At 34.9% G+C, this 23690-nt stretch overlaps 1 protein-coding gene across 5 annotated transcripts in view; it reads right to left on the reverse strand.

Annotated features, from left to right (window-relative positions):
- Positions 1-23690, reverse strand: part of LOC100679291 (nucleoprotein TPR) — a 344349-nt gene that overhangs the window by 191843 nt on the left and 128816 nt on the right. For all 5 annotated transcript variants that reach the window (XM_031921530.2, XM_031921529.2, XM_031921528.2 and 2 more), the window contains one exon: positions 10784-11292. In XM_031921530.2, the coding sequence (XP_031777390.1) occupies positions 10784-11292 (509 nt within the window). The remainder of the gene's footprint in view (positions 1-10783; positions 11293-23690) is intronic.

A 23690-nucleotide genomic window follows, 5' to 3' on the forward strand; every position in this document is an offset into this window, starting at 1 on the left:
CTGAAGTTCATAAACAGATTCTAACTTTGTCAAAAGATTGACCTTAAGATTTATTTATAGCCATAGAAAATCTCAATTTTATCGTAAATTGTCCTGTTATTATACGAAACGGTATTTCATTCAATGATGAACTTAGATCGATTTGTGGCGATGAGACGATTTTACCAGAACACCTACCAGTTATAATTTCTCTATCTAATAAATATTTTTTAATATTTTTAATAACAATGTTCCATTACAAAAACCGCCATCGATATCTAAATTTCTTAAACAACTAACTATTGCCCCTTTTTTCAAGATTAATTTATGTGGTAGTAAACCATTTGGTGACAATGAATTCAGTTGGTATTGGGTTTATAAGATTTTAAGTTTATAAGGCATAATTTTCACTCTGAATTTTATCATCACTATAAAAGAGTAAGCTTGTTCCATCAATATTTTTAACTATTTTTTCATCAATTTTTAATAAATTGGAATTTAGAGGTGATAAAATTACTTTGTTTCTTAATAGTCCAGTCGAATTAGATTTTGAAGGTAACAAAATTAAATACAGCAATGTTTCTGCACTTTATGGCGTAAAAAGGTATGTAGAATGATAATTTCCAAAAACTAACTAAAAAGGAGTAAAGTAAAGTTGTCAAATTTGCATATAAGTGGCAAAATTACGTGTTTTTTTTTAGTTTTTTCAGTGCCGATCAAAATCTAGACGATCGATCTAAAAATAACTCATACTATGTTGAAGGTACTTAAATTATCTACACATAAATGCACCTGAATTATTTTTTCATCAATTAGTTGTGTAAAAACATTCAATCAAGTGTAAAATCAATACCGAACGCGAAAAAATGCGTTTTCGAAAATTAGGCACTATTATTGCAAAAATCTATAGATGTTGATGAAACTTATGGAAAAGATGGTCAATACAACTGTCAATATGTGTGCCAAAAACTGATTTGATTGACCGTCAAATTGTTGCTAATTACATTTGTTAACTTATTTTAATGATTTTTTTGCAGCTAATTGTGTAATTACTAACCGGTGGTTTCATAAGTTAATATCGCGGTTACAGGTTCTATTTGGACCAAAGAAACGTGTGAAAAAAGAAAAATACCGAACGCTGAGTGCGCGCATGCGCGCCCGACTTTTGATTTGAATTTTTCAAATTCGCTCGGGTCTCTGTAACTCGAGAACCGCTCGGTGGATTTTAATGATTTTTTTTGGGTATCTTCACGAGACGAATGCGATGCCGTCACAAAATTTCATTTTTATAACAAAATTTCGTCGCAAACTCAAATTTAAATAATTTAAATTTGAGCTCAGCGTTCCTCCTCGCGCGCACAGGTAGTTCATTCACGTTAACATTCACTCTTGCTAGCGCGTTTATTAACTAGAATATCAATGTGAAACTGTTTGAAAATTGAAGTTGAACTCTTTCTTTAATTATTCCCAAAATGTCAGTTCGATACGTCGAAAAGTTTATTAATAATTGACGTTATAAAAAAAACTATCTTCCAAAGAAAGAGACCTAGATGAATTTTTCTTTTTTGAGAATAACGACAAAAATATGCTCTATTCAACGCAACAAGAGCGAATTCCATAGCGACTTTTCTCTTACCCTGCCGGGATTTATTTATAACGCTTTTTTAGACGTCCCACTTTGTTGGTTGCAAACAGCATCTTAATTTTAACTTTTTGAAATTTGAAAAAAAAACACGTAATTTTGCCACTTATATGCAAATTTGACAACTTTCCTCTACTCCTTTTTAGTTAGTTTTTGGAAATTATCATTCTACATACCTTTTTACGCCATAAAGTGCAGAAACATTGCTGTATTTAATTTTTGAAAATATATTACGAGATTCCACCTAATTCGACTGGACTATAAAGATAAATCATTTGTATCAATTTTATGACCAACAATTTCTGTGGTCAGATCATTATTACAGATAAATTCTTGTGGGATTCTTTTAACATTATTTTCTCTCGCGGCAAGCTGCGTTGCCACGCGGGTTAATCACAGGCGTTTAGAGAGTTCGTCGCATCGAGGGATTGCGATCCGCTCAAGTATTGCCGAGTTTTTCCCCGAAATCGAGCCACGTTACAATATTCAAATCGTACTCAAAAAATATTATATTATTACAATTTGATTGATTATTTTGACTCCTTCAATTAATGACCATTATAAAATTATACATTAAATATGCTTAACTATTTATAATTTTTTGTTTGAATATTAATTTATAAATAATAATCAGTAACAAGCAATACGAATATTACAATGTTTATTTATTTATTTGATCGATACACTATATAAATATACATATACACACAAAAACACACACACACACACACATATATATCATTTGTATATATATATATATATATATGCAGAATTTTCTACATAAATTTCTGCAAAAAATGTAAACTATCATTTTATATAAATGTTATCAACCGAATAGTAACAACTAAACTATGGTTTTAAATTCCAAAACTTTTAATATTAACTTTTTTTTCAAACCATAGATTTTGTTATTATCTATATAATAATAATTACGTAAAATTTTATTATATCAATTATTGTTTACTATATGGATTTTCTAGGAATCACAAAAAGACAATCAAATTATATGTAAAAATATGTACGAAAAACTGTGCAAACAACTGTACTAAAATGTATGCACATAACTTAATAGATTTTTTTTATAATAATCACACTTTTATCGAAAAAAAAACGAATTTATATTCTTTTAGTAGTGTATCTAACCTAATTCCAACCAATGTTCTCTTTTTTTACGAAATATAATTAAGTACGATAGTAAACCCAATGTTTTCATTGAATACTTTATTTATGAACACAAACAAAAATCTAATTGTTAGTTTTATATTTAATATATTTATCTACCTTAACACATAAATTGTTTTTTAAAATCATAACGAAATTTATATTTATATATATATATATATATATATATATATATATATACACATATATATACATATACAGGGTGTTTCATTTTAATCCGACCACGAAAAAAACCATGGAAAAACTAATTTTAACGAAAAATGACCTTAACAAAAGTTGAAGGGGGTAAAGAACTCGATTTTCAAGGTCATTTGGGGGTAACTGTGATTTTTTTAAATATGAACCTCTATTTTAGACCTTGGAATCGGATAGAGCGGAAAAAATTACGTCGCAAAGGATATTTTAAGTTTGCTTTGGTGACCTTGAGAAGGTCAATTCAGGTCAAATAACAAAAAATCTGCTAAACAGCTGTTTGTCTGGTTTTATTTTACTGATGTCGAAAGATGACCTTGACAAAAGTTGAAGGGAGCAAAAGGGGCCATCTAATGACACCAACACCTTTGACCTTGAACTCGATTTTCAAGGTCATTTGTGGGTCATTGTATTTTTTTAACGGGAACCGCTATAATAAATTAATAAATTATATCTTATTTGATGATGATTAGAGATTATTTTTGACAATTTTTTTATAAAAGAATTTTGTTTATTCAAAACACATATTTTTAGTTTTATTGCTTTAATTGATGTTCGTATATTTTTATTTCTACATATGTCATAATCACAAAGAATTTAATTATTATTCTTATTACTGACACCTTAATTATCTTTTATGTATATATAATATTTTTAATTATAAATATAAATAATGATTTAACAATATTATGCAGGTTAACAAAACCAACAAAGAAATATCTTATTATTTTACTATAAAAGCGTTTTTTGATAGTTTTATATTAAATTATATGCGGTTAAAACCGTTTTTGAAGATTTGTCCTTCGTTAAAGCGACCCCAAAAATGTTTGTCGCGGTTAAAAGTTCTGTTTCAAAAATATATACAACTTCTACATTCAACATTTTCATGTAAAATATAAATCCGCAAAGTTTTATGGCAAATAATTGGTTTTGAAGTTGTATCAAATCGATTTTGGGTTGTAAACTCGAGTTATAAGCATTTTCATGATTTTATGTTAATCAGAAAAAGTTGTATTTTTCAAAGATCTACAATTTTTTCTGCGTATACATGCATGATCAAGTCCGGAATAAATCTGTCAGCTTACTTTTATGAGGGGAGTTCGCACACAAATTTTTAACCTGATTGATTAAAGTCTCACAGAAACAATTGTGTAACACCAAAATTTTTATTCAAAAATGCACGCGAAAATCGAACAAATTGTGTCCGCATTCCAAATAAAACTAGAGGATCGGGATAAAAAATAGTTATTTAGTTTGCACGAGTGGTGAATCCTTCCAAAATTTCAGCCTGATCAGTCGAAAATTGCGTGAGATATCGCATCTCACACATTTTTCGCTGCCAAAACTATAAGGCACTTCTGTGTCGCGGTCATGCCTAAAAATTGTTTCTATAATTGATTAATGTTACATAACAAGTTCTTATTTTCTTAATTGCATTAAATATAAAGTAGCAGTTAATTTAATCGTAATCGCTCATATTACTTTCATCATTTATACTATCTGTCTTATCCATATCAATGTCTTCATTAGCTTAACTGCTTTTATCACTAAGCATATCATCATTTGTGCTAAAAAAATAAATATAAATTTTCATATAAATAAGGATACGCCTAAAATAAGAATGTTTTGCGACAAAAAATAACAATACATACATTTGAATCAAAAATAACAATATATACCTTTGAATCAAATAATTTTCTATTTATGTCGTAATGACCTACTTTTTGATCTTTGTGCGTTCTACAATATAAATTAACGACATTTTTAGATCTGTTAGATAAACAGCTCTCTTAAAGATGTCTAATATGCGGCACTTACTGTTCACTTGTCTGAAATGACTTATCATGTTTTTACGATAATGCTTATGCCAGGAATCATTGGCGTCTTCTGAATAGTAAGCCATCGGACTCTTCCGAAACTGGCGAATAATGCTGGAATCATGTTTTAGTAATTTATGCAAGCTTGGGTTCATGCGAGCCCACAAATACAGCTCATAATGCATTTTATAAGTTTCTCAGCACTAAGTTTTAAACTTTTCAAGATTTAGATTCATTTTACTCCTCAGCAGTTGCAGTACCAAAGCAATATTTATTACAATTCGCTCGTCAATTTTAAGCGAATTAGCCAACTTTGTTGGACATTCAAAGCACTCACGTGCTAGGTTACCAGTGTTCTTTGTATCATGAGTTGCAAGCACTTGATCTGGTCTTATTGAAAACTCTGCATAAATTCTACCTTCAATTTTTTTTCTGCTTACACTGAAAAAAAAACAGCCATTTTAACTGAACTCGCACCAGTAATCTGTCATTGTACGAAGACTCGCCAAAATTACCGTAGAGTTCAGCAGTTTTAAAGAATCAGTTCGGTCGTTTTTGCTGGTGTCCCGCGTAAGCGACCAATTTTACGAGTCTCGACTCACCAAAACTACCAGTGGCACACCGTTGTTCTTACCGTACAGTCGTTACGGTGGCAGAACAGTTAAAACTACCGGACTTTACAGCAGAAACGACTGTGTTTTTTTCAGTGTACTTACCACTTTATCTGAAAATTTATTGTATATTAAGTAAGGATAATCGCGCATAGATAGAAATAAATATAAAATTTAAAAAAACTTCGTAAATGTAATAAAATGTAAATTTTCAGACATTTTACACAGGCGCGCGCGCGCGCACACACACAAACACACACTATCGAGATACAGACAGTTTGTAACGGAAATCTTTAATTCTTCACAGAAAACGTCAACTTTGTCGATTGATCCTGGACGAGGCATTATAATATAGCCTATTTTTATATTTTTCTGTGATTTCAGATAGTTTAAACTACATGTAAAAAAAGGTCTTATGTCGATCGATCAATCAGATCAAAATTCCTACCATTTTGAAATTAGAAAATCTAAAATGTCCCAGGGGATTTTAACTCTGACCAGCTTTCCACATCCGATGATGCCAATTTCATCAGAACTTTCATTTAAGAGAACTCCCTTAAATTGGTTTTATATGGTGCTACTCACCATAAAAAATAATCTAACACCTAGCTTGACTTACGGCTAATAGATTAGCAGGATCGCCTTCTATCACACTGAAAGACAGACACCATCAACTATGTTACGTATCCAAAACATACACTTACAGAAACTACAAGGGAATCTGTGCTAAGAAGCTAAGGGACTACCTTAGTACCAGGGTTCAAATAATTAATTACTTTTTTAATCTAATTGAATAGATTAAATAGATAATTGATAATTAAATAATAGTTATTAATTAAGGTGGGGTTTTGGTTAATTTTCTAAATTTTTCATATTATAGGCCTATTTTCTGAAACTTTGTACTTATATTCGGTACAAAAAAAGAGGAAGATTTGTAAATTTTGAACCATATTTGTAGTATATTTTTCAAATTATTGCAAATAAATAGTTAAAAATTAGTCTTACTTGCAAAGATCTTGCTCACTCCTTTTCAACTAAAACCAAAATTCTTACAGCCAATGTTTGCATTTATTTGAAATTAAAATTTTATAGTGACTCGATTTTAAAAAAAAGTATTGAATTTATCAAGCAAAATAAACTCAATCGATTTTAGAGTAAAAATAACAGTATTTATTATAGCAAAAAAAAATACAATTTGTAGGAAAAATGTTGTCGCAGAGCAGACTCGAGAGTAAGAGGTCTTTCCTCGTCGAGTGCTAGGGCTGAACTGTGGGCTACAGTCCGCAGAGGGCTGCACACGCAGAGGACTGCAGCTTAGATGCATATTTCGCCTGCACATAAAAAAAACGTTCGGAAGCATTTTATTACACATCTGGACACATCCTAATCCGCGGACCGACGCGTCTCGAAACGGTCAGCGGGCGAAAGGTTTATTTCATTACCTGGGTGTGGGGTTTTTCCCTTTGTTCGAATATTAGTTTAATATGCGAAGAGAGAGAGGGAGAAGGTTCGGGAAGCTTGTCACCTTAAGTTCAAATTCGACGGTTTTCGCTAGCTCGCACGGCACCAATGAGGTTGCCATGGCAATGCGCGCTCGCTCGCTCCTACTCTGTCTCTCTCCGCCTGTTTCGCGAGCGGTCTTCTGCCGCTTTCGCTGATTTGTGTTATTCAGTTTTCGTATTGCCGAAGCGCTGTGAGGACTTGCCTCACAGTGTCGACCGTTAAACAATATCGTTTGTTAACGCGTCGGTGCTCTAACACTCTTCTAATACTCTTCAATTTTCCATAGTCAATACATTTGTAATCACACTCTTTTCTTTTCAATAAACATCAATAGTTTGACGGTATACATAGTATACCTTTTCATCTCAAATTTAAAGAGCGTGTTATTATTTTCACATTAATTGTTTTGATCCACAAGTCTCTATCAAAGTCGAGAGACTATAAATACCCTTAATAGCAAAATACTTAAAATATAAAGCCGTGCTCGTGCACGTATTTTTCAACACTCCCACTTATTTTGAGCATTCGATTACATTTAAACTTTCACGCAAATTACAAAATAGTTGCTTTATCAGCGGTTTAGTGAAGATATCAGCGAGCTGTTCCTTCGACTTTACATATTTGACATCTATTTCGCCGCGATTAAGAACAATACGAATCATATCTCTTTTTTGTACCGAATATGAGTACAAAATTTAAGAAAATGTGACTACGATATAAAAAGTTAGAGAATTCACCATAACCCCACCTTAAAGGCCTGGATGATTGATAATTAAAACTATTATTTATCAATTACAGGATCGCACAATTGATGATTAAAAAAAAATTTTTTTCAATTATTCACCGAATAATTAAATAATTTAATTATTAATTATTAATTGCAAGCCCCAATGATTGATAATTAATGATCAAGTAGCATCAGACACGTGATTATAATTGGTAAATTTTACAAAAATTCTGAATTACTGTTCGAGATGAAGCGCCGTCACGTTTGCAGATTTATAGTAAAAAAAATACGATTATTTTTTTGTAAAATAATAACTTTACCCCATAATATATAAAGTCATATAAGTAATATAAGGACATGTCTATATAAGGGCGCAATCAGAAAATGCATTTTACAAAGGTGTCAAGTACACTACAAAACTTATATTTGATGTACACAACTTTTTCTTTTGACTGAATGCAACAGACTTTATAGACGCAGATCTTATCTACCCTGGGATCAGTTATTTTATAGACCAGCAAGAAACTACGCTCATAGACAGGTTGAGTAAGATAAGCTGAACTTATTATTTATGCCTGTCAACCCTGACCGATGAGGAGTGACTGACCCTGATCCCTGAGATCTGGAGTAAGCTTAAGAACCTTGGAATCACGGACTCTAAGGCATTCTTTTTGCCCGCATATAAGGGCAAAAAAATGAATATCACCCGCTTAAATATTTTAAAGAAAATGGTCAATAGTTCACATCAAATATGCGTATGTGTGTGTGTAAACATGATAATTGTACTGCAAACTCTACACTTGGCCTAAAAAAGCCCACTTTACGCCCTTGGTACACAATATACTATTATCCTTTACTTGACCGAAACAGCCACTTATTGTCCCTGAAATGCTGGGCGAAAGTAGCATATTTTTATCGCAAGAGTAGATTTTACCCCAAGTGATTACTGTCCTGGCAATAAAATTTTTTCTTCAATTAGTTACTACACACGCTCACGAAAAATCTACCTATTTACGCAATAAACCCACCTGCAGACCAAATATGCTACTTTTTCCCCTTCTTGCATAATGTACTATTAACCCAGCTTTTTAAGTTGATAAAGTGAAGGGAAGTTGTATGGAAAGTACTTGGAGGCATAATAGAGAAGGGGAATAGATAAAGGAAGGAAGACGTCAAAAAGATGTTGGACAGGCTAGAGAAAAAAAAATCAGCAGCATAATAGCATAAGCAATCATAAGAACTGGAATAAAAAATAGAGGAAGGATAAAGGGCCAGGAAAAAATAATAATATAATGAAAGCAGAATGATATGTTAATGTTTCGTTGTGCCATTTTATTAAGTACAATAAAAATTTCAAATTGTTTGCTGCCACACGACTATGTTATTTGATTTTAGAATATTATTTAATGATGTAAAAATGCGGTTTATTTCAAAGTATGAGTATTTAACTCATACTCTAAAATATTGTTTAATTGATTAAATAATTCATTTTGATAAAATGTAACAAAAATCTCTAAAGTACCATATTTTCATTGTTAAACGCCGTAAAAACGGTCACGAAGGAGGGCAAAGTAAAGTGACTAGATTGAAACTTTAAGGAATTCATAAGGACATACGTAGGGAGTCAAAAAAGTGATCTAGTGGACACGGGCTGTGTAGATGAGAGAAGAAAGTATAAGGAACTACAAAGAACTAGGAGAGATGGTAGGCAGAGCTCAAGAAGAGAAGAAAACATAGCATGGTGATATGGAAGCAAGTACAGAAAAAGAAGGAAGTAGCTAAGAAGAGAAAGAAAACACAAGGGTAAAAAACTTAAAATATTAAGAAAAGGTGAGCCGTCACGGGATGGAAGCTGGATGTGAAACATTGAAATTGATAATTATTGTGAAAAATGAATATATAGTCAGGTAAATAAATATTGTTAATTTTGAAAAAGCGTATAAATTGTTTGGGCCAATTTGAGTCGCGGTAATTGCTTCTATGGAATATAAATTAAAATCTGAAAACAATTAATTTTTTGAGGTTATTTATAACAGTTTTATAGCATTAATTAGGTAGGGGGATCTAAGTTCAGGGCACATTCTGGCAGCGGTCCAGTACCAGTTTGATTTTTCTGATGATCTGATTTCTGATCGGTATGAGGGCCGGATCCGGTAAAACTTAGCAATAGATTCTATTCTACGCAAAGCATAGAATAGAATCCGATTACATTGCGTTAGAAGTAGAGGTCTTCGCCAGCAGACAGGAAAAACAGGAAGAAGGGATGAGAATTATGTCAATACAGATAAGCAAGAATGGAGAGAACTAAGTCAATAGGTACGTAGCGTAATGGAAAAAAAGGGAAGAAAGGATGAAAACAGACGTACGAGGATTGCAAAAACTTGAAAAAAATTGTGACCTAGTGGAAAGAATAACGATCTGAGTAAAATGCTTAAATTGATGTGAAAGAGGAAGAAGAAATTGAAAGAAAGAAGGTCATAAAGAAAATCAAATAAAAAAACGCTAAAACAATAAAAAAACAAAGAAATAGTAGACAATAAGTTAACAAAAGTTTAAAAGCAGGAAAGAGACACACAAACGGAAACATTGTCAGGTATTGTCAGTTTTTAAAAGAGGATAGAGTTGATGAAAAGTGAAAGAAAAGAAAGACAATCCCGGGACCCAAAAAATGTTCCTGGTATTTAAAAGCTAAAAAAGTACTTTTAGTAAGCACGTTATCATCAGTATATTTACAAGTTCACGTAAAAAGTATAAGCATTGCGATATTAGATATTCATATTTGAAAGTCAACATTTTACATCTATAATTACACATTTTGCGTATTCAAGTTATGTGGTTCGATGAAAACGACTTCTATGCCCGACATGTAAATTTTTTCACGAGAAACAATTATTCAAATGTTTACAGTTTTAGTCGATACTTTAATAACAGAAATATAGGTTTTTAGCTGCTATTTTTTAGCTGATCGGTTATAGCGTAACGATTGAAACCCGTTACTAGATTCAAATATTTTTTACACTATTATTTATTAGCGACGCAAATTTACAGCCATGTATTGTACATTAATTAAGTGTCAAAATGTTAAGAAATAACTGTTTAATTAAACTCAAACAAAGCTCCAAAAACTTACCGATTGTAGTACTGTAATTAGAACATTTATCTTCTAGAATTTTTATTTGTGATTTATATGTTGCAACATTTCCTTGCAGAAGACTAAAACGATCATTTGCGGAATCTAATTGAGCTTTTAATCGACAACAATTAGTTGAATTTTTTTCTGATTCCTTACGTAATCTATCTATTTCGTTATTAAGTAGGGTTTCATGAGCATCTCTTTCTTTTTTATATAAGTCAAAATCATTGCTTAATTGATTAAACTTTATTTCAGACTCTTGTAATTTTTTTTGATAATCTGATTCATTTTGTGTAGTATGTTCATCATTTACATTAAAAGATGTAGTTTCGTTCTCATTGTCTTCTGCATTGTTGAAAGTTCTATTTTTCTCAGAATTCGGAACATTCTTAATTATGCATTGTTGATACATATTTTTGTACATATCCCGCTGTTTTAAAAGACCTTCAAGCATTTTCGACTGCCTATCCTGAGCTGCTTGCATTTCAGACAATTGTTCAATATATCTGCAAAAAAATTATATTATGAAATAATTTCACAATAAGAATTGATTAAATTTTTAAGACGTAAATTATAAAATATGTGAATTCAATACTAGTTTCGCTCGCCGATTACACATTTCATTGTCACGGTAATAAACAAGATTTATTGATAATCCCATTTTTATAAGGAGATAGAGGGGAATATACGGGGTGAGTCATTTTAATCTTTAATCTCAATTATCTCGTTGGCAAAACATGCCAGCGAAAAAAGTTTCGGATAAAAGTTTTAAGATTTTTCCCTGGCTATCTGATGATGACCTTGACAATGTCATTGAGCGTGACCTTCAAGGTCATTTGAAGGTCAAGTCGATTTTTTCAAATAGAAACCCCTACTTTTGGCACCAGAAATGGAAAGAGCGGGAAATTTTACGTTTGAATATGACCTTGTCTTGACCTTGAATTCAATGGCCAAGGTCATTGGTCATGCTGATAACAGTACAACTGGTTAGCTGAACTCGAATGCATTCAAGGAGAAAATGTTACCCACAAAAGTTTTCAGTTTTCTCCCCGGCTGACGAATGGTCATCTTGACCCTGTCGTTAAACAGGATCTTCAAGGGCATTTCAAGGTCAAGTTGATTTTTTGAAATGGAAACCCCTACTTTTAGCCCCATAAATGAAAAGAGAGTGACATGCGCTCAAAAATGAAAAAATTTTCAAGATTTCCAGTATTTTGTATTAGTGTCAATTTTCAAAATTCTTGATGTAGTTAAGTCATTCCATTATTTTGTATTAGTGTCAATTTTTGAGAGTGAACTACTCTTAACAGTTATGTAGATAGCAAATTAGTGCAGAAAAGCTTAATCGTGTTTTTTACTTCTTTTAAATCGATAATTATTATTGAAAAAAATCTGTTTCCCTGTTTACTGGTCTGTAACAAATTATTTTGATTTTGATCACGGCTGATTATGGTCCCAACGAAATCGTTGATATGATCATGATTTTGGGAGAAAGTCGAAATAATTATGCAGCAGCTGCCAGACTTTATGCTGAACGCTATCCCAATAGGAGACACCCAAGTAATGTTACTATTCAAACCTTAACTCAGAGAGCTCGAAATGGAGCTTTTGTTCGTCAACGCCGTCATCATGAATACAACGAAAACGATCCTCGTGTTATTACCATTCTAGCGATTATTCATCTTCATCCTCACTGTTAGTGTGAGGTATGTGAGAATTAGTACTCGACAAATAGAAAGAGAAATAGGTATACCTCAATCAACAGCATCCCGAATATTGAGAGCGAGAAGATATCATCCTTATCACATAACATTAACACAACAGTTAACTCCAAATGATATGATTTTGCGAGTACGATTTTGTCGATGGGCAATACGAATGATTCAACAAGATCAAGACTTTTTCAGGCACGCTCTTTTTTCAGATGAATCAACATTCAGAAACACTGGAGAATTGAATAGACATAATTGCCATTATTGGTCAGATGAAAATCCTCATTGGTTCAGGCCCATAGACAATCAACACCGCTGGAGTGTTATGGTCTGGTGTGGAATCATCAATGGCTATTTGATTGGTCCTTATTTCTTTGAAGAGAACGTGAATGGGGTAAACTTTTTGAGATTACTTCGAGACATTTTACCTGAATTACTAGAAAATGTAGACCTAGCCACAAGGCTAAGAATGTGGATCCAATTAGATGGAGCACCACCACATTATGCACGCATTGTTCGTGATTATTTAAACACCCGCTACAATGGCAGGTGGATTGGGCGAGGTAGCCCAGTTGCCTGGCCCCCTCGTTCACCTGATTTAACCCCTCCCGATTTTTACTTATGGGGATATCTTAAGAATGTTGTTTATGCTCAACGGCCAACAACGCGAGATAATATGATCGAACGCATTCGTAGAGCTTGTGCAGCAATCCCTAGAGATGTTCTACTTAGAACCATAAGACAATTCAGAGCTCGACTTGATCTTTGCATCCAACAAAACGGCGGTAATTTCGAACAATTAATCAATGGTTAACTCCAGTTAACATTCCATAAAAATACCAAAAAAATAACAAAAAGGGAAAAAACAAAAAAAAAAAACAAATAAAAAAAAATACAAAAAAAATAAAACAAAAAACAAAAAATGGGATGCTAAATACTTTTGACAACCTCCTCGATGGTGCATCCTGGATGTCAAAGGTAATTTCCGCACAAAAGATGATTTGTTTCCAAAATCACGTGTTCGAACGTAAAATATCCCGCTCTTTCCATTTCTGGTGCCAAAAGTAGGGGTTTCTATTTGAAAAAATCGACTTGACCTTCAAATGACCTTGAATGTCATGCTCAATGACATTGTCAAGGTCATCATCAGATAGCCAGGGAAAAATCCTAAAACTTTTACCCGAAACTTTTTTCGCTGGCATGCTTTGCCAACGAGATAATTGAGATTAAAGATTAAAATGACTCACCCTGTATAGATAGGTAAATAAGTATTTTTATTTTATTTTTAACTTTCAAAAAATAATTTATTTATTTATTTATTTAACCAATAATATGACAGAGTATTAGTATACAACTACTACCTGAAAAACCCACAGAGGTAAACAGTGTTACCTGATCGCAGGACTGGGGTATGCAGAACAAAAGCATAAAAAATTTAAGTACTTATATACTAAATTCTTACAAACTAAAAAAAAAACCGCAGCAAATTCTTTGGCACGTAGCTTCCTCAAACAAAATGTATGATTCCAATAGATACAATATTGTTCAAATATACAGTATATTAATGATTTTTAAAATACTTCCAATCTTAATTATTTTATTCACGACTAAACTATAATTGCCACTTTATTCCCTGAAAAGCGGGACAAAAAAACTTTTTTTCCCGCAAATTTACTTTATTCCCGCGAATTTACTTTATTCCCGCAAATTCACTTTATTCTACTTTAAGAATAAAGTTCTCTTTATTCCCGCAAAATCCGGAAAACTTTCTTAGATTTTTTTTAATTTTGAAAATTTAAAATTTTAGAAAATAATAAAACGTATATTTCCTTTATAATGCCGGTGGCTGAGTGTAGTTCCCACTTTTCAGGACAATAAAGTGGCTACACAGTTTAGTCGTGAATAAAGCACTATATGCAACATGAGAGTAGAGTCGATTATTCCCTCGGGTGATTTACTTTCACCCGCGGGAGTAATCATCGACTTAATTCCCTTGTTAATAATGTACTATTACTGAAGGAGCACCCGTCACAATATCAAATCATATAATTTTCATGAAAAAATGTAAACCTCAATATTTTAAATACCATAGAGTCCTCATAACCTTATAAAATCATGAATTTTCTCAAAACATTCTGATCTTTAGTTAGCAGGTTAGATGGTTTAACAAAAATAGTAATTTTCAGTTACACAGGGTATACAGGGTGAGAAACAAAGAATTTGAATCCTAATATCTTTTAAACTAGATGGTTTCACAAGCTGCAAAAGAACCTAGCCGAAGTGATCAAAAGATCGATATTTTCCCAAAATTTTAACTCAAATAAAGCCTTATTACTCCCGTAATAATACGACATAGAAAACCCATATTTTTTATTTTTCGATTTTTAGCTCAAAAACTAGTCATCAAAATGGTTTAAAATTTTTACAGCAAATAGATATCAACATTTTTCACTGCTGGGTACTGACTTATCCAGCCTTGATTTATTAAATTCTTTCAATAGTGCTTCATCTGGTTTCGAAGGTGAGGGGGACAGCGACTTAGCTTTCCTAGTGGGAGTCCAGCTGGACGCATTTTGAGGGACCCACCCCTCGTCGCCCGTGTTCTCACTTTCTTGTTCTTGGTAATACGTGGTCTCGAGATGTTGTTCCATTTAGTTGTCCCAACATAGTGACGATTTTGATTAAGCGTAGTTTCTTCAGCACTCTTACTTTCCTGGTTAGCCATGTCGTTGTTAAATATGGTCCGTCTCTATCTATGCTAGACAATTAGTATAACTCACTGTTGTCCAAAACTTGTCCATGCATCGACCTTCTCATTGTTGATTGTAATTGGTGATCTGCTAGTTCCCCCTCGCTGCTTGACGAGGACGAATCTTTCAAGGGTGATTTTAAAACGCTTTTAGTTCGATATTTTTTAGCCTTAGGACGCACCTTGTTAACTGGCCCACTGATTCCCTTCATTACTTCTTCCACTTTGCTTTCGCTTAGGTTTTTATCGTTCTCCTCTGCTTCTGTAGCTGTCTCGACTTCTGACCCAGAGTCGTTGCGTACTAGGCTAGGAAGGATAGATTTGTTACACAGTGGTATCGGAGGTGCATCCGAAGTTTCCGGGCCTTTGTTCTCCGTAAGTGTGATATCCGAAGAATCGACATGGCTTCCGGACGAGAAATCGGACGTGGTTACCAGTGGATCTGAAAAAGCTACTACCTTACGTGCGTTCTCCTTTCTCCGCTTTAATCTCTTCGCGATGGTACTGGCATCAAAACTTGCTTGGCCACCCTCCATGCCCTTTAGCACCGTTAATGCTGCGTTTTTGGAACCCGGCTTCCTTCCTGGTTTCTTTCTTTGTCCATCCGGAGTGCATGCTTTTACCTCACTTTGTACCTTGCTGAAATGTTGTCTAGCTAAGGAAATTTTTGTTAGCTTTAGGACTATCGGCAGGACTCTAGCTTCCTCTGTTATGACTTCGCTTGGGACAGGCTCATTCTGAATTTCTTGCTTCTCTGCAATTCTCTTGTCTGTCGGATTTCGGAATAACACATCCGCGATCGTGTTTAATTTACCTGGTTTATATCGGAACGTATAGTAGTATCCTCTCAGACGCAGTCTCCAGCGGTTCAACCTACTCATGGGATCTTTCAAGGAATCGATCGACGTCAATGGTTCGTGATCTCTATAACTAGTGAAGTGTCTGCCATATAAGTAATGTCTAAAATATTCCACTGCGTCGATCACTGCCAGGCATTTTTTTTCAGTTGTGGAATAGTTCTTCTTTGATTTATTAAGGGACCTGGACATATATGCGACCGAATGGTCTTCTCCCAGTTCTCTTTGGCTAAGGACTGCTCCTATATCTCTATTGCTAGCGTCCGTAGTCAAAATAAAACGCTTATTGAGATCCACGGAGGCCAAAACTGGTGCTTCACAGAGGGCCCTTTTCAAAGTTTTGAAACTTCGTTTTTAGGCATCAGTCCATTCCTATTTCCTACTCTTCTGCAGCATGGAATTGAGCAGTTGAGCTTACTCGAAATGACCGTACTTAGTGTTAAAAGCTGTCTTTTGTAAGTCCTCGGGTTCGTGTTCTATCTGATGAAATCCCGTGGCTAAATCAAAGACTGAAAAATACTGTGCGCTTCCGATTTGCTCCAATATTTCCAATATATGAGGAAGAAGGTAGGCGTCCTTAAAGGGATCTCGACCCAAAAGCTTCGAAAATCCGCCACGAGGTATTTTGTATTTCCAAACTTCTAGAAAAACAGAAAGTCCGATCGAATTTTTCTTTTAGTAGAACGATTTATTAAACTTAACACTACGGCGCTACAGACACGGTTTTTCATTTGCAAGCTTTATTTAAAAAGTTTTCTGTGAAATTAGATTTTAAGATTGTCTGTTGTTAACAGATAAAATTTGTTTGTATTTCCAAGATTTCAGAAAAACAAAAAGTCCGATCGAAATTTTCAGGGACTGCATAATGGGCTATTGGAGCGTCAGACGTTGGCGTACTAAAGTTTTTGCAGTTGGTTAAATAACTCTTCGTCTCTCTTGTCCCGTCGGATCCTATCATATATTTAACACGAACATGAAGCTGAAGCTATCAGCCAGACCTATCAGCGTGACCGTCACAATACCGCATATCACAATTATGTGATTCTGAGTGCATATCTCCGAATAATATAGTTTTATAAGCTATATTTTATGATACAGAAACATAATCGCAAGATAACACCCCTTATTTATTGCTAAATAATTGTTTAAACTACCCCCAGACCCTCTCTTTAACAATAAATGGCCGCAGTGAGACTCGTACCGCGAATTAAAGGCGCACAAAATTCTACCTTATGTATTAAGGTGTCCTCTAGAAGCAAGGGTACGCCCCATATTTATTGCAAAATAATTGTTCGAACCCTCAGACCCTCTCTTTATAAAGAAATGGCTGCAGTGAGACTCGTACCGCGAATTAAAGGCGCACAAAATTCTACCTTATGTATTAAGGTGTCCTCTAGAATGTCGAACAAGAATCGCGAGGGTACACCTCTTATATTCTGCTAAATAATTGTTTAAACTATCCCTAGACCCTCTCTTTATAAATAAATGGCCGCAGCATGACTTGTTCCGTAAATTAAAGGCGCACCAAATTCTACCTTATCTTTATGGGAGTCCTCTAGGATGCCGAACAGGAATTGCGAGGGCGCACCCCTTAGTTGTTGTAAAAAAATTGTTTAAACCACCCCTCGATTCTCTCTTAATAAATAAATGGCCGCAGTGAGACTCGTACCGCGAATTAAAGGCACACAAACTTATAGCTTATGTTTTAAGGTATCCTCTGCAATGTAGGCAAAGCATTCTTGAGATACACAGGTATCTTTGTTATGGCAAAATAATTGTTTATTCCCCACTACGATCGAATAGTGATTAATTTAGACTTATTATTTAAAAAATGTTTATAAGATTCTATGATGGGTGGACGTTGATACTGTCCACCCTGGACACCAGTGCGAGACACCAATGAGAGTGGAAAATGGTCTGACCATATATTATTATGCATTAATATTGCCTGGTACAAATGATTCTGATCCATTGCCTATTTTGGAACACATTGGGTGTAGACAGGATATTTTTTCAATAAAAAGATTTCTTAGTTTATTTTTGTATAAATTGAGGTAAATGTCTAGTACAAACATCATACATAAAATTGAAACAGATATGAGTTTGGCATTACTGCAATCAAGCAGTCAAATATTTAATAACATAAACTTGTTTGATTACATAAAAATAATATAAGATTTATACGAAAACGGCACTTCAATAAAAATACCTGTGACCATTTTACACGTTTGTTAATCTCACCTTATTAAAACTATATGCCTAAAGTTGAAAAAAGTTTTGCATTGTCAAAATATTGAAGAAGCTACGAATCCTTTTAGGCTTATAATCAAACTATATAGAACCGAATTTAACCCAAATGATATAAAAGAAATCTATTCAAAAATTGGATTTAAAATCTATTCAAAAGAAGGCTGAATTTACTGAAGATGTGGACGAACAAGACGTAAAAGAAGATCAAGATAAACTTCGGGAATCTTTAAACAATGAGGATGAAAAACATGGACGAAAGAGCTTTCCATATTATTTAGCTTTTAATAATTTAAAAGAAAAGGTTATTGCTAGTACCAAACTATCACAACAAAAAAATAAGTTTTACAGTTCTGAGTTCATAAAGTACTTACTAGACTTTCTAATGCCTTATTTTGGTTTGTGATCAGCTGCTGGTATTATACAATTTGGGATAAAGAGAGATAGTAATACTCCAGTAGGAAACCACTTTAAAATTTATAAACATCTTTTGTTAAATGGTAAGAAGCATATACTTGCACCTCGATTTATTACATTGTCACAAAAATATGATGATGCAAGGCTTACAGAAAGAAAGTACGTATTGAAGACAACTAGAGCATAACAAAAGAAGGAAAATGCAGTAAAAAAAGTTGAAGTAGCAGAAAAAGAAGCAGCTGAGAAAGAAGCACCCAAAGAAGAAAACGCTTGCGTGATTTCTGTGGCTTCAGAGAAGTATGAAAATAACTATGAAAATTCCGATGTACAAAATGTTCTTTTAAATAATCAGATGGAGTATCCACATAATTTTCCAAACCTCATCATTGAATTTGGTGGATTTGTGCTAACTGTACATGATTTCGAAACATTAATGCCGTATAAATCTATGGATCAGTATTTGAATGACAACATTGTGAATTCCCTTTTTAAATTACTATCAATTATAGCTAAAAAAAAAGGAATTTGACCTCTTAACTTATGACTCATTTTATTGAAAAAAATAAAAGATAATAGCGAAGTGAGTTTTGGTTTTAGAAGATAGGCAAATTTTAATGCAGCATGGAATCATCATGTGTGGCTTACACCAATCAACGATAACAAAACATTCATTGGACGCTATTAGTGATACTATTAAAAAAAAAATCTCGATTCCCTCCATCAGTCTCCCCACGAAAATGTTTTGAATGGATTATTAAATTTTATTCAATCAGGATCAAATTCGGAAATAAAATGGGACGAATGGAAATTGTATATGCCTAAAGACAATTCTTCACAAATTACTGGGTTAAGACTAAGTGGCAATTGCGGAGTGCATGTTTGTATCTGGGCTTACATTATCGCCTCAGGTTCAAATTATAAATTTTCTGAACACAAAATGAATACTGCTAGAATTGGTATTGCTAATTTTCTAATTAAAATGAAAATGTCAAACAAATTGTCAGGAAAAATAATAAAATCAAGAAACTTCATTTTAAATGCAAAATGCCCCCAAAAAATTAAAATATGACTATAAAAGAGTTGTAGGAGAGCTGCAGAAAACTTCAGAGAACGTATTAGGTTTAAACAGTATATTTGATTTGTGCGCTTCGCTACATATTATAATCAAATAAGAAACAGAGAATCCATGCTTGAGAAGCAGAACATTATACAAAAGATTCTTTAGTTGTTATAGTAATTTAAAATTACTAACAAAACAATAAAGAATTAAAATACGCTCTCATAAGAGCCTAATTAGATTAAACGAAAAAAAAATTAGACTAATATAATAACGAATAACAATCGGTCCGTCTCAGGGCCACAAATAAAAAAATTACGCTCTCATTATTACAGATCTAAAATCGGCCCTTTTTAGGGCCACATGATGTGCAAAATCCGATCAGCAACCTCCCCATGATGCACATTGGTTAAGGCTAATGCCGATGGTTTTGCTTTACATGAAACCTATTTGTTCCGGACCTAACCGAGGACTACTAGGGATAAGAGTAAGTGCGGCGTATTTATTCTTTATTAATAATATATTCTACCTATTAGTAGTTTTAGCGAACGTTTTTCCGTCATTTGGCTCTCATATGCGCGAATCGACAAGGCGATTCGTGGCTTCAGGCCAATACGGTTAGGAGTGATTTTATAATCATTCCTAGACTGCCACGACCCCCTCTAGGAGTTTTACTCCGCGGATTTTGAGGGTCACTTTCAGTGCGGAGAGGTTAAAAGGGCCGATCTGTGACTGCCAGGCCAGAGAGTCGAGTGGCGGGAGGCGTTCGCGAGAACACATGACTGCGTGTGTATAGCTATAGATATAGAGGAGCGCGCGCACTGCTTCGAATCCCTTCGGTAGTCCTCGGGAAAGCGTCTTTGTTTTAGCGGGCCCGAGTTTTCGGCGGCGTTTAATGAGTAGAGCGTCAGTTCTCGGCGACAACTTGTGAGAGAAGGTCATACCAGGACCTGATCGTTAGGAGATTTCAATAAAGTCATAATATCTGATCAACAATGATTTCACAGTTTATTTTTGAACCTTAATATAGTCTTGTCCCATACACTATTCGAACATTTTTCTACAATTTTTATTTCATATTAACAGATTATACTAAACTTTATGAAGACAATGTCTAAGTATTTATAAAGAGAGGGTCTGGGGGTTGTTTAACAAATATTTTGTAACAAATAACGGGTGTACCCTCGCGATACCTGTTCGGCATCCTAGAGGACACCTTAAAACATAAGGTAGAATTTTGTGCGCCTTTAATTCGCGGTACAAGTCTCACTGCAGCCATTTATTTATAAAGAGAGGGTCTGAGAGTTTAAACAATTATTTTGCAATAACATGGAGGTGTACCCTCGCGATACCTGTTCGGCATCCTAGAAAACAGCTTAATATATAAGCTAGAATTTTGTGCGCCTTTAATTCGTGGAACGAGTCTCACTGCGGCCATTCATTTATAAAAAGAGGGTCTGGGGTGGTTTAAACAATTATTATGCAATGAATAAGAAGTGTTACCTCGCGATCCTTTTTTTGTATAATGAAAATAGCATATAAAACTATATTATTCGGAGATGTGCACTCAGAATCACATAATTCTGATAGATCTGGCTGATAGCTTCAGCTTTATAACACGAACTGGTTCGTCGTTGGTTGTCCGAATCTTATGTCTCATACAGGACGTCCTGGGAGCCGGGCAGGTTAAACAAATGGGAATACCTCTTCATTATTCGTTGTATCCGCCGTAATCCTTGGCGTGAGTGATACGATTTTTTTACCTTTTCTATTACGAAACAAAGCGGTCGCCTTTACTCAGATTAAAAGGTTCGAGATGTTGAGGAGTGATTTCAATCTCAACTGGATTTTCTCTCGTATTTATTGCCATGTCGTAGCAGTACCCATTTGCGTTTGTAACTGCTGCTTCTCCAAGATATACTCCTGGGACAGTAGTTATTCTCTGCAGATACGCTTCTCCAGTTACTGAATTCTGCGTAGCCGGGATCCTTATTGGCACTTGTGCTCTGACTGGTAATCTAAAGACGGTTTTTCCGTTTGACTTAAAACCTTTATAATTAAAAGGCTTCTTGGTTCGTAATTTCAACAATTCTGGTTCAATCTTTTCATTCTCGTAGGGGAATTCGTAAGCTATATAGTATGACGTTGCACTTTTAGATGGTGGCTTCTTAGATCTCATTGGTCCATATCTTTTGTCTGGATTGACCTTATTTTCCGGAAATACCTTGTGTACAAACGAACCTTGAGTTATAGGTTGGCTTTCAGCTATCAAGACTTCGTCCCCAAACATGATGTTTACTTTTTCATTGTACAGGAACGGGTTTAACAATATTTTTTTTATCTCTCATTACCGGACAGCCTTTCGGCCCAGCTGTCGGGGGCCTTCCACCACCTCTGTATGGTAGTAGTGCCCAATCTTATTCTGTTTTACCACATTATATCCCATACCTACATTTTTTTCGACCCTGAGAGACTTCTCCGGAGAGGACCATCTTTTCAGACACACACCTTGCTGGTTAAGCCAGCACTCTATGCCCCCGAGAGGGCATTTGGTCCGTCTCTCAGTGTAGCTTTCCCCGGAGAATGTCCCGTTTCAGACCAGCTCCACACCGGAAGGCCAGCGCTTCCTGCCTAATGCCTTAATTACTGCCTAACTTTCGGTCCCTACCACTGTTTCGCATTCGCCCAGGCTTACGCCTGTAAGGCAGGGAAAACCCGGAATTACACTGAAGGAAAATTCCGGAGACAAACCTGCCTCGAAACAGCCGGAGTCTTGGGTACTTTTCCCATTGAAAGTAAATCAGAAAAAACCCGAGTGACTTCACCGGGAATCGAACCCACGACCCCTTGAGCGAACGTGTTTCGGACGGCTAAGATGTGCGCCTTAACTAACCGAGCCACGGACGCTCTTTGGGTTTCCCAATATTAAATCTTCGGCCAACAGGGTCTCAGCAGGTAAAACATGGAAGATGTTGTCTTTCCACATTATAGACAACTTTACCGTACCTTGAGTGACTATGCCTTGGGAAGAAATTCCCATAATGAGCATGAAGTCATTATATTCTATAACAGTTTCTGTTTTTAATGAATTGAGCTTAACATCGTTTATTTGAGAACCTGTGTCTATTATACATAAGGCCTCAGGTGCTACTAACTGATCTACCTGTAGCTTTATGGACGGTGTTGTCCGGTCTGCGGATGTTAGATAACCTCTGGGGTGGTTGTTCTTGGACTTATTGGCCGCTGCTGGGCTGTTAAGCTTATCGCCGAGTCCTTGCGATGAGCCGCTTCCCAGTTTAAATGATTTTTATCTCCGCGGAATGGCGAACCTGATCTGGGTCTGTCTGACTTGGGATCATACAGCCGGTTCTCTGGTCGTGAGCGAGTTAGTTGATACTCTATACCAGGCATAGGTGGTGGCATAGGATATGGCATGTAAGCATTCATGTATGGATAAGAAAACGCAGGATTGCCAGGTGAATAGTAACAGTAAGGATTAGGTGGCATGTACGGATACGGACTCATCATTTGTCGATACGGATGTCCGTAGTGTCCTAGCTGCATTATTTCTGGTAGATACCTCGATACTGGAGATACAGATCGGTTTCTGGATTCACATGGTGACCGCTTTAATATGCTTCTAGGACCCGTGGATTCGGGTAAGTTTGCATAACTGAGCAGCGGAGGAGCATTTATTCTTCCATTCTCGATAGTAGTCTGGGGGAAATGCGTGTCATTTGCATCAAAGACGTACTTCACCTCATTTCGCTTTGGCTCGGCATCATGAAAATTCACCCTTTTCGAAATGTTACTTTTCAAGTCGTCAATTTTTCTGTATGGTTCGGACTGCTGGTAGTCCTCGAGG

Source organism: Nasonia vitripennis (assembly GCF_009193385.2).
Source record: "Nasonia vitripennis strain AsymCx chromosome 1 unlocalized genomic scaffold, Nvit_psr_1.1 chr1_random0012, whole genome shotgun sequence".
NCBI classification, from domain to species: Eukaryota; Metazoa; Arthropoda; class Insecta; order Hymenoptera; family Pteromalidae; genus Nasonia; species Nasonia vitripennis.